Source organism: Dipodomys merriami, unplaced genomic scaffold, assembly GCF_024711535.1.
Source record: "Dipodomys merriami isolate MVZ:Mamm:240054 unplaced genomic scaffold, mDipMer1.0.p SCAF_78, whole genome shotgun sequence".
Lineage (NCBI taxonomy): Eukaryota > Metazoa > Chordata > Mammalia > Rodentia > Heteromyidae > Dipodomys > Dipodomys merriami.
Window position 1 is genome coordinate 4,148,226 of NW_027206379.1, and position 11,607 is coordinate 4,159,832.

General features: G+C 62.6%; 1 protein-coding gene across 1 annotated transcript; it reads left to right on the plus strand.

Annotated features, from left to right (window-relative positions):
* The first annotated feature begins 937 nt into the window (after window positions 1-937).
* On the plus strand, window positions 938-3,571 carry Cdkn1c (cyclin dependent kinase inhibitor 1C). The gene is made up of 4 exons (XM_070009611.1): window positions 938-1,075; window positions 1,255-2,132; window positions 2,614-2,758; window positions 2,850-3,571. The coding sequence occupies exons 2-3, from the start codon at window positions 1,265-1,267 to the stop codon at window positions 2,751-2,753; spliced, it is 1,008 nt and encodes a 335-aa protein (XP_069865712.1). The 5' UTR covers window positions 938-1,075; window positions 1,255-1,264; the 3' UTR covers window positions 2,754-2,758; window positions 2,850-3,571.
* The last annotated feature ends 8,036 nt before the right edge of the window (window positions 3,572-11,607 follow it).

Consider the following 11,607-nt stretch of genomic DNA (forward strand, 5'->3'; position numbering starts at 1 on the left):
CCCTGACCCGCCGGCCCCGCTGGCCAGGGCGGCCAGGGCACGGGGGCCGGGGCGCGTGCGGGGCTGCGGGGCCGCGCCCGGGGTGCTGCGCGGGGGCGGCGGCCCTTCGCGGGTCCTCCTCCGTCGGTGGCAGCGCAGCCGCCAGCCCCGGGGGCCCGGCCCAGGCCCGGGGGGGGGGGGGCGCGGGGTGCGGTCCGCGCGCGGGCACAGCCCGGGGCGGGGCCCAGGGGGCTGCGTCTGTCGGGCAGGTGGGCCCCGGGACGGTGTGCGGGCGTCCCCCCGGGGTCCACAGACACTCTCGGGCTCCCAGGGCGCGGACCCCAGCCCGGGCGCAAGCAGGCCTCGAGGTGGCCAGTCCCGCAGTGCGTCCCGCCCGGGGCCCGGGACCAGCCGGCGGTGGCGGCTCCAGCCCCGTCCGCTGGCGCGGGAGGCCCGGCGGCGGGCGCGGGCGCCGGGGACCGGGCGAACCCGGCGGGACGCAGGGACGGCGCGGGCCGAGGGGGGCGCTCGCGCCGCGGGCTAGAAGCCCCCGCCTGCAGACAAAGGAGCCGGCGGGGGGCGGGGGGCGGGGCGGGGGCGGGGGGGAGTGGGGCGAGGGGGCGGGGCGGCGCGGTGTCACGTTACCGCCCGCAGCGCCCTTTAACTCGCGCCCCGCCCCGCGCCCCCGGTCCGGCGCGCTCGCCCGCGCGGCCGCCAATCAGTCGGCGCGGACCGCGGGCCCCGCCCCTCCCCGGGGGGCGGGGGGCGTGCGCGCGGCCAATGCGCGGCCGGCGGGGGCGGGGCCCCGGGGCGGGGCGGCGCGGCGCGGCCAATCGCCTCCGTGTTGTCGAAACTGAAAATACTACATTATGCTAATCGCGGCGGGGCCCGCGCGCTCGGGGGTGGGGCCCGCGCGTATAAAGGGGGCGCGGGCGGGCTGGGCGGTCCACAGGCCGAGTGCACTGTGCTCGAGGGGTGCCGACCCGGCCGGAGCGAGCGCGCAGACGGGCGGACGTCGTCGAGGGGGCGCGGCTGCCGCTGGGCTGGACGAGACAGGCGATCCGGATTCGAGTGCCCATCTCCACCGGACACCCAGGTAGCGGCCGCGCCCGCCGCGTCCGTCCGCCGTCGCGGACCGGCCGGGGAGGGGGGTGGGGGTCTCCGCGGTGCCCAGCCTCCCCGCAGCCCGCCCCCCTCTCCTCCCGCTGTCCCCCCCCCCCCCCGCCTCCCGGCCCGCCGCGGCCGCCCGATCAGGTCCGACGTGTGTCTCCGCAGAACACCGACGATGGAGCGTCTGGCGCCCAATGGCGACTTCCCGGCGATGGCGCGCACCAGCGCCTGCCGCAGCCTCTTCGGGCCGGTGGACCACGAGGAGCTGGGCCGCGAGCTGCGGATGCGCCTGGCCGAGCTGAGCGCCGAGGACCAGAACCGCTGGGACTTCAACTTCCAGCAGGACGTGCCGCTGCGCGGCCCCGGCCGCCTGCAGTGGACGGAGGTGGACAGCGAGTCGGTGCCCGCCTTCTACCGCGAGACGGTGCAGGTGGGGCGCTGCCGCCTGCTGGTGGGGCCGCGCGCCCCGCCCGTGACCCTGGCTGTCATCTCGCGCCCCCTGGAGCCGCCGCCCGCTGAGCCCCGCGACGACGACGACTCGGAGGACGAGGAGCCCGACGAGCCGTCCAGCGCCCCGCAGCCGGAGCCCTCCGCGGCCCGGGCCCGGCCCAGGGCCCCGGACGAGGGCCGAGGCTCGGTCCCGCCGGCGGCCCCCGCTCCGGTGCCGCGTGCGGCTCGGCCCCCGGCCCCCGCGGCGCCCCCGGCCGCCGTCCCCGAGGCGCCCCCGGCGGCGCCCCCGGCCGCGGCCCCCGCGGAGCCTCAGCTCGCGGCCCCGGCGGCCCCGGCGGCCCCCGCGGCGGCCCCGGCCGCGGCCTCGGCGGAGCCGCAGTTCGTGGCCCCGGCGGCGCCCCCGGCCCCAGCCCCGGACGTGGCCTCGGACGCGGACCCGGACGCGGACGCGGCGCCCGCGAGCGGCGCGGACCCAGGCGCGAACCAGGCGGCGCCGGCGGACTCGGCGCAGGCGGGGACCCCGGGGCGTCCCGCGGCCGCCGGCGCCAACGGCGGCGCGGCGGCGAAGAAGCTGTCGGGGCCTCTCATCTCGGGTAAGCACCGCACAGCCCCGCCCCGGGCCCGGCCCCGCTTTGTCCAGCCGGCCGGGCTCGGCGGAGCCCACGGGGGCCTCGCTCCGTCCCCGCCTCCTCCCGGGCTATTAAAGGGCCCGCGGCGCGCAGGGCGCGGCCGCCCCCGCAGCCCTCCCCGCGGGGCGGCGGGGGGCCGTGCGGCGGGTCCCGAGCGCGGGCCGGGGCGGCGGAGCCGGACGCCCTCCCCCCCCCCGCCCCGCGGAGGGCCGGGCCGGGCCGGGCGCGGCGCCGAGGGGGTTAAGCGCGGCGCGGGCGCGGGGGGCTTGGCCGCGGGACGAGGGGAAATGCTTACACAGCACATTGCGCCGCGGCGTACACAAAGCTGACCCGCCGCGGACCTCGGCGCGGGCGGGGACGGCGCGCGCCCCGCGCCCGGCTCTGCGCCCCGCGCCGCCCCGCGCAGTCCCGCGCTGACTGGCCCTGGGCGATCTGTCGCCAGCAGATTTCTTCGCCAAGCGCAAGCGATCGGCGGAGAACAAGCCGAACGACGCGCCCGCCGCGCCCGCGCCCGCCGCGCCCGCGCCGGGCCCCGCGCCCGCCGTGGGAGGGGCGGAGCAGACCCCTCGCAAGCGCCTGAGATGAGCTAGGTGAGCGCGCGCCCCGGGCCGGGGGTGGGGCCCGCCGGGCCGCCCGGCCGCGGCTCACCCCCGCCCCGCCCCGCCCCGCCTCTCCCCGCAGCGCGCGGAGCCTTCGGAGCCCTTGGATTGCTGGGCAGCGGACGGAGGAAGAGCTTGGACCTCGGCTGGGACCCTCAATGTAGCATCGCGGCCGCTCGCGAGCTGCCCTCGACTCCTCACCCAATTGGAAACTGTGCAATGTACCAGTACCTATCTATGCTGCACACGCGTTCGGGCGGTCCCCAGGGGCAAAGCTTTAAGAGTCATTTATATAAAGTGTTTAATCTCTGCTGAAACTCAGTGCAAGGAAAAAAAATGGAAAAAGAAAAAAAAAAGGAAAAAAAGACAAAAACCATGTATATTTGTACAAAAACATAAAAAAAAAAGTTATACTAACTTATATTTTCTATTTATGTCCTGGCGTGGCTCTCTCTCTCTCTCTCTTTTTCTCTCTCTCAATCTCTCTCTCTCAATCTCTCTCTGCCACGCAAACTTTTGGTTATTGGTTATGCCAAAGGCACAACTTTCCTCACCCCCAATCTCCCCCCCCAAAAGAAAGAATCAGGCTATTGACACTTTTGTCTTTGTAGCAGACTCTAGGGAAGGCGCCGCACACCGCCACCGCGCACCGCGCTTGCAACCTCTGCGCTTTTGCTCTCTTGCTATTGTTACTCTTATGAACTTGAAGACCCACGTGTGGAAACGAAGGTTCCTGAGCCGCCTGCGCCACTGCCCCGGCCCCTTGTCCGCCGGGTTCTAAATAAAGAGGCCAAACAAAAAAAAGTTGCGATTTCAGACTTGTCTGTGCACCACACCCGCAAACCGGGATGATGGAGGGAAGAGGGGGGGCAGGGAGTGGGGTGGCCACCTTGGTACTGCCTCCCCCACCGGAGAGGGTGGCCTGCAGTCCGTCTGGGAGGGAGGGCCGCCCAGGGCTCACGTCTGGGGTGACAGGCACTGCCTGCCACTCTGGGGTTCCACTTTGGGAGGGTTCAGGCCTGCATCGCTGGCTCCACTCCATTCCCACCACCACCAGTCACAGCACCTGCAGGCGGGGCCCCCCTACCCCTGCCTGCCTTGCACCCGGGAACTTCCAGGCCAACCCATTAAGACGGAGCCCCCATGACTGCAGAGGCCCCCACTGTGGGACAGGGTGACCCCGGAGCCGGCCAGGGTGTGGCCTTGGGAAGAAGTGGAGGAGGGGAGGGGGCTGCCCACCGGTGGGCAGATGGGTTGGGGGGCCTGGATCCGCTCAGGGGGAGGATGAATCTGAGACTCTACTCCCCAATCCTGTGTACCCCAGTGGCCTGTGTACCTCACCCAAGTGCCCCATTTTCATAAAAGGGGAGAGGTTGGATTTTTAATAGCGGAAAGCTAGAAAGCTGTGGAAATGATGGTTGGCCGTGGGATGGCAGGATGGGTGACATGGCGTGGATGGCCAGGCCTGTGGGCAGCGTGGCAGCGTGTGTGCCGGGGCCCCGGGCCTGCAGAAGGGGGAGGTTTGTGGACATTATCAGCTGTACAGAGCCGGACGGAGATTTTCGAGATCTGTGGATGTATAATTAACTTACCCTCCCCCCTTCCCCCCCCCCCCCCCCGGCCTGGCCTGAGAGGCCCAGCTGGGGTCAGCTCTAAGAAACGCTCCAGCAGAGGCCTGGCCTCTGGGCCTGGAGGCTGACACCGTCACAGGGCGTAGAGCGGGGCCCGGAGGGTGCTGGGCTGACAGCCCTGGAGGGGGGGATGGGCCCCACACAGGCCCATGCATGGCCTCAGTTTCCCCATCGAGGCTGAGAAATGTCTGAGGCACCTTCCAGCATGGCCATTCTGTGTCTCCCTTGCCCTGGACAGCTATGCAGTCGTGGCACCCAGAGCCCTGCCACCAAACTCAGACCTGAGCTGCCCATGTGAGCAGGCTGGGTGTGTGTGTGGGGGGGTGAGAGCACCCCACCTTCCCCTGTCTGAGAAGGGGGCTGGGGCTGGAGCCCTGTGACCCCGTGACCCTGCCCCTCTGGACGTCCCGGCTAGAACCTTTGTGCTGTCCCACCCCAGGGCCCAGGCGGAGCAGATCTGTTGACAAAGTAATGAGCACACAGTACTGGGGGGGGGGCGGTGCCCAGGAGTTGCTGAGTGGTCTAGAGCTGGGTACTCCAGGGTCCACTGGGATGTTCCCATGGCCAGGGCCCCGCGTGGCTAAGCCCGTGCATGGGTGTGGGGCTAGCGTAGGGGCCAGCGTTATGTGGTGAAAGTACACTCCGGGCCCGCCTTCCCGGCCTCCCTGCCTTCCATGTCCTCTCCTGGTCTCCGTCCCTTCCTGGGTCTGACAGGCTGGGCCAAAGGTTGGGGCCATGGAGGGTGGAGGCAAAGGGAGGGGGCTGCAGGGCTTCTGGGTGGGGAAGAGGGAGCAGAAGAGAGGAGGGCCGGGCTGCAGGCACTGTGGCCAGGGAGGCCTGGGGCGTGTGTGTGTGTGTGTGTGTGTGTGTGTGTGTGTGTGTGTGTGTGCCCGCGTGCGCATGTGTGTGTGCACGTGCAAGACCAGCTTCTGTACATACAGAGACACACACTTCCCTGTTCCCGGAGTCCTCCTTGCAGAGGAGACAGAAAGACAGTAACTCAGCTGCAGAGCTGCGGGGGAGGGGGCAGTGTGGACAGACAGGGCAGCTCCTCACAGGTAACATGCCCCAGACTGGGTGAGACTACTGGGTTTGGTGGAGGAAACCGTCAGTGCAAAGGCCCGGGGGTTTAGGGAGTTCCTGAAATAGTGAGCCATAGGGGCTGGGGGGAGGGGCTAGGGCTGTGGTAGCCGGAGACCCTTGTGGGCCATGGATGGGCTGGATGGGGGTGGGGGACGCACAGGGGGCACAGGGGAGGGCACCAGCTGCGTGGAGGACACTTCCCACGCAGGACAGCCTCTTCTCCAGATGGAAGGAGCGCAGAGTCAGGCCACTCCTGGCCCCGTTTCCATTCATAGCCCAGTCCTGGGAGCTCAGGGCACAGGTTGGTCCTCCCTACAGCACTAGCCGCAGGGCTGGACACCCAGGCCACAAGGCCGCAGGCCAGGCACCCACGCGGGGGCCAGCCAGCTCCGCCACCCGGGTGGTCTTCCGGTCCTCCCAGGCGGTTCCCAGGGGCCCCCGCTGTCGGGGTGCCGGGTGCCAGCGTGTTCACGTGGCACCTCTCCCCCAGCAGGGTGCGCGTCCATGGTTTTCTATGGTCCCGTGGCCCCCTTCCTTCCAGCACGGAGTCAGTTCTGGTCCACGGAGCAGCGTCTCACCGTTAGCAACCTGCCACCGAAGGCCAGAGGTCACTTCCAGGTCTGGGAAGAGCTGCATAAATAACTATCCTGAGCTTTTTTTTTTCTTTTTTTCTTTTTCTGTGGGTCATGGGGCTTGAACTCTGGGCCTGGGCGCTGTCCCTCAGCTCTTCAGCTCAAGACAAGCGCTCTACCACTTGAGCCACAGCACTACTTCCAGTTTTCTGAGTGCTTTATTGGAGATAAAGAGTTTCATGGTCTTTCCTGCCCAGGCTGGCTTTGAACCGCGATCCTTAGATCTCAGCCTCCTGAGTAGCTAGGATGACAGGCGTGAGCCACCGGCGCCCTGCCTGAGTGGGTTTTGTTGTTGTTGTTGTGGTTGTAGTTGTTGTTTTTCAGATCTATTTTTCTCTTCCTCTGTGCCAGTGCTGGCACTTGAATTTGGGGCCTGAGCAACCTCATGTAGCTTTTTCACTTAAGTCTAACGCTCAGACACTTGAGCCGCAGCTCCGCTTCTGGCTTTTTGGTGGTTAATTAGAGACAGGTCTTACCAACTTTCCTGACTGGACTGGCTTTGAACCTTGATCCTCAGATCTTGGCCTCCTGAGTAGCTGTTAGCATAATTATAGGTGTGAGCCACTGGTGTGTGGCTCAGTATGGGGTTCTGTGTGAATGTAAGTTTTCAACTTTGGCAAATACTAAGGAACAGGAATGCAGGATCCCACAGTGAGAGTGTTTAGCTTTGCTAGAAACTTCCAAACTGGACTGGGCGTGTGGTTCAGGCCTGTCATCCTAGCTACTCCAGAGGTAGAGATCAGGAGTTTTGAAGTTTGAGACCAGCCTGGGTAAAAAGTTCTTATGATCCATTTAATAGGTGGGCAGACTGGGCAAAAGCCAAGACCCTACTTCATAAATAATCAGAACAAAATGTGTTGAGAGAGAGTCTGTCTTTCAAACCCCAGTGCTGCCGAAAAAAAAAAGGCAAGCAAGCAAAAAAGACCACCAAATTGTTCTCTGTGTGTGTGTGTGTGTGCGTGCGTGTGTGTGTGTGCGTGCGTGTGTGCGCGTGTGCGTGTGTGTTTGTGTGTGCGTGTGCGTGCGTGTGTGCACGTGTGTGCGTGTGTGCGTGTGTGTGTGCGTGTGCGTGTGTGCGTGTGTGTGTGCACGTGTGTGTGTGCGTGTGTGTGTGCGTGTGCGTGTGTGTGCGTGCGTGTGTGTGTGCGTGTGCGTGTGTGTGCGTGCGCGCGCGCAGTGTGCAGGTTCTGGAGTTGAACTCAAGGCTTCACAACTCTCGCTTAGTTTTTTCTACCTACTCAGGTCTGGCGCTCTAATACTTGAACCGTGCCTCCACTTCCAACATTTTCCTAGTTAATTGGAGATAAGAGTCTCAAAGGCTTTCCTGCCTAGGTTGGCTTTGAACCACGCTCTTCAGATCTCAACCTCCTGAGTAGCTAGGATTACAGGCAAGAGCCCTGGGCACGGGGCCAAACTGTCTCTTAAAGGGACAAGCCACTGTGCATCTGCTAGCCATGACGGGATTCCTGCTGAAGAGCTCTGGTTTTCCATCGCCCCTCCTCTGTAGACCTCACAAGCACCCATTTTCAGCGAATTGGAGCCGAGCGTGGTAGTACATGCCTGGGGTCCCAGCTAGCCAGGAATGTGAGCCTGTTTCCCAAAAGAAGCAAACAACAGCCAGGAAGGCAGAGCACTCCGTGTAGCTGGATGAACTAGGACAAACTGTAATTAAAAACTCACACAGCGGTGGCTCCCGCCTGTCACCCCAGCTGCTCAGGAGGCTGAGATCAGAGGATGGCAGTTTGAAGTCAGCCTGGGAAGGAAAGTCTGTGAGACTCTGATCTCCAGTGAGCCACCAGAAAACCCCAGAAGTGGTGTTGTGTCTGAAGTGGTAGAGCACTTGCCTTGAGCAAAAAAGCTCAGGAACAGTGCCCTGAGTTCAAGCCTCGAGGAGTGGCACCAAAAACAAAAACAACAAAAAACAACAGAAGAAAGAAAGAAAGAAAGAAAGAAGGAAAGAAAGAAAGAAAGAAAGAAAGAAAGAAAGAAAGAAAGAAAGAAAGAAAGAAAGGAAGAAAGAAAGAGAATTGTGGCGCTTAGTTCTTGTTAGGCCTGGTGGGGGAGGTCACCAAGCCCAGGGCTAATTCCTCACTCCTAGTTAGCCCCACGGTGGATTTCATTATTGTCTAGACATTTGTTGTCCGGCCCCACCGGAGGCTGTTGTGCTTGGAGGGGCTGTGTGTGGCCGCCAGGCAGAGCTGCCCTGCGGCCTGTGTCGTGGACCAGGGCTGCTCTCTCCTGGAACATGAGGCCAGGCAGAGCCCCAACCCGCCAGCCACTGCTCTGTCTAGCCAGTGGGAAGTTTCCCGGAGAGTTGGGGCCTGTTTGTTAGGCAACATGATGGGGCTGTGGCTGACTGATACAGTTCCTTGGATGGTGCCAGGTCCTCACTCGGGGAATGACACCTGGAGCCCAGTGGCATGGTGCAATCTTTTGGGGGACACTGGTCCCCGATGTGACCATGTGACAGGCACAGGACCTTCAACTGGGGCCCAGCGGGAGCCCCTGGTCATGTGGGATACGGCACTGGAAAGGGGCTCTCGGCCCCTCTCCGGTCCTGCCCTGTGCGCTGGCCTCCTCCTCTCCTGCACGCTTCCATCATGGTGACCCTGTTTGTCACCAGGCCCTCACCAGAGACAGGAGGAATCTGGTGCTGGGCCCTGGAACCTCCAGAACTGTGAGCAAGGCCGACATCTCTTTATAAAGTCACCCGGCCTTGAGCATGTTGTTGAGAGTGTGGACCGAGACACTGGATGGTGTCCGGAAATCATGCCAACCCTCCGGCGTCCTGCAGCAGCCACAGCCTGCCTGTCCTCCCTCCCTCCCTCCTTCCCTTCCTCTTTTCTCTTCTTCCCTTTCCTTTTCCCCCTCCTTCCTTCTTTCATTTTCTCCTTCCCTCCTTCCCTCCCTCCCTCCTTCCTTCCCCTTCTTCCCTCCCTCCCTCCTTTCTTCCCCCCTCTCCCCGGTAAGGCTGGGTGTGGCTCTGCGGTGGTGGAGCCCGTGCCTAGCAGGTGCAGAGCCTGGGGCCCGGCCAGCCCGGGTCCTGTGAAAACAATGACGCTGATTTGGGAGAGGAGGCGAGGGGCCGAGCTGAGCTGCCCACCTGTGCGCGAGCATTCCGACTCACTCATTCTGGAGGTGAAGCCATCCTCCTTGGGGCTGGCCCTGCCCGGGGGGGCAGGAGTCTGTGGACCACCCAGTGTGGACGGCACGGACAAGGGTGGACAGAGTGGAAATGGTCCAGGCGGCCAGTGAGTCCCGGCTCCCTCAGATGAATGTCCAGACAGGCCTCCCGGGAGTGGGCTTGGCCCCTTCTCTCCTCCTGGCATTCCACCTGCTCCGGTGATATGGTGCCAGATCAGAACCCATCCCGAGCTCTGTGGTTTGCAGCGGTGGTTTCGTTTATACCCATGATTTCCAGCTGGGAATCTGGGAGAGGTGGCGAGCGGCTTGGCTCAACTTCGTGGGTTCTGCAAGGGTGGGGTCCCTGGGCCGGGCTTCACCCCGAAGACCGCTCTGCCCACACACGGCAGAGGTGCCCGTGGACGGCCAGGCCCTTGGCCACTTCCATGCAGTTTCTTTCTTTTTGTGCTGGTGCCGTGACTCGATCTGAGGCCTTGAGCTCTTGCTTGGCCTTTGCACTCAAGGCTGGAGCTCTACTGCTTGAGCCTTCGCTCTGCTGGTTCATTGGAGATAAGAGTCTTATGAATTTCTTTTTCTTTTTTCTTTTTGTCAGTCATGGGGCGTGAACTCTAGGCCTGGGCCTGTACCTGTGTCCTTCAGCCCAAGGCCAGAGCTCTACCGCTTGAGCCACAGCACCACTTCTGGTTTTCTAGTGGTTTATTGGAGATAAGAGTCTCACAGATTTTCCTGCCTGGGCTGGCTTTGAACCACGATCCTCAGATCTCAGCCTCCTGAGTAGCTAAGATGACAGGCATGAGCCACAAGCACCTGGCTAAGAGTATAAATTTCTCTGCCCAGGCTGACTTCAAACCTCCATCCTCACATCTCATTCTCCTGAGGAGCTGGGATTACAGCTGTGAGCACTAGTGCCTAGCACAAGCTGGGGTATGCACACGCACACACACACACACACACACACACACACACACACACACACACACACACACGTACACTCCAGGAACCCAGGAGGACATGGCTTCTGCAGGCCCAGTCCAGAGTCACAATGCCTCCTTGTCCTGGGAGACTCCCCACATTCTAGTGGGGGGATTCAGGGTGCTTCTCTGTGGAGTGTGCAGACATGGGCACGGTCCTGCCACTGTAGTGCCGGTGTGTGTGTGTGTGTGTGTGTGTGTGTGTGTGCGCGCACGCACACACGTGGGGGGGACGGGGGACTGCAGGACTCACACAGTTGAATGTGTAGTCAAGATGGAGATCTCTTGTCTTGAGTATGACTATACTTGTATGGGAATGACCGCGTGCCAGAGGTGGCTTCCAGCTTTACCGCTCGGGAAGAAGCAGACTGGGGCAGCAGGCAGAGGGTCGGGGCGGGCGCGCACTGCCACAGCCCTGCGCCCTCCTGCTGTGTGTCTGGTGGGAGTACACACTGTATACATTGCACCTGTTGCACAGCAAAAGCAGATACCCGACCTCGTCTTTGTTAACTTTGTATCTATTTCCCGATGTTCTCAACCAGTGGCTCCACTATCTCTCACACCTCCTGAAAACACTCTTTTGCCACTTGCGAACAGACACAAAAGGAGGTGAAGGCTCCGGCCAGCTCTCGTGGTACGGCCATGGACGGCTTCCCTCTGCCCATGTGTCCTGGGTTTGTTTTGTTTTGTTTTTAAACTGGCCTTGTTGTTGTTGGTGGTGGTGCTGGGGTTTGAACTCAGGGCTTCATGCATGCTAGGCATTATTCTGCTGTTTTGAGCCATGACTTAGGCCCTTTTTGTTTTGGTTGTTGTGGGGACAGGGTCTTCTTTTTGCCCTGGCTCACCCGGACTGCGAGTCTCCTATTTATGCTTCCTGCTATAACTGAGATGGTAGTCACAGACCGCCATACCCAGTGTTTTCTGTTCAGGTGGGGTCTTCAGCACATTTTTTGCCTGGGATGGCCTCTAACTGTGATCCTCTCAATCTCGGCCTCCTGCATACCTCTAGGATGACAGGTATACACCACCATACAGGGCCTGGCCTACTTTGAAGCAAATCTAGAACCTGTATCCTGTTGCAGCAGACCCTGGATACCAGAGCCAGGTCTGTACCATGAGCACAGTACGGACAGGAAGAGGTGGGCGTGGCCTCTTCGCCCCTGCTGTCTGCCTCACCAGCTCTCCCCCTCACTTATTCTGGGAGCACACTGGTGGCCTCCAGTGAAGACCTTTACATTGACTCAAAATAACCACACCACTGTTTGGCTAACAGTGGTGTTGGTCCTGTTCCCAGGGGCTGCCCCATCTGTCCTATCTCTCTCCTTCCTTCCTTCCTTTTCTTTCTTTCCTTTTCTTCCTTTCTTTTTCTTCCTTTTCTT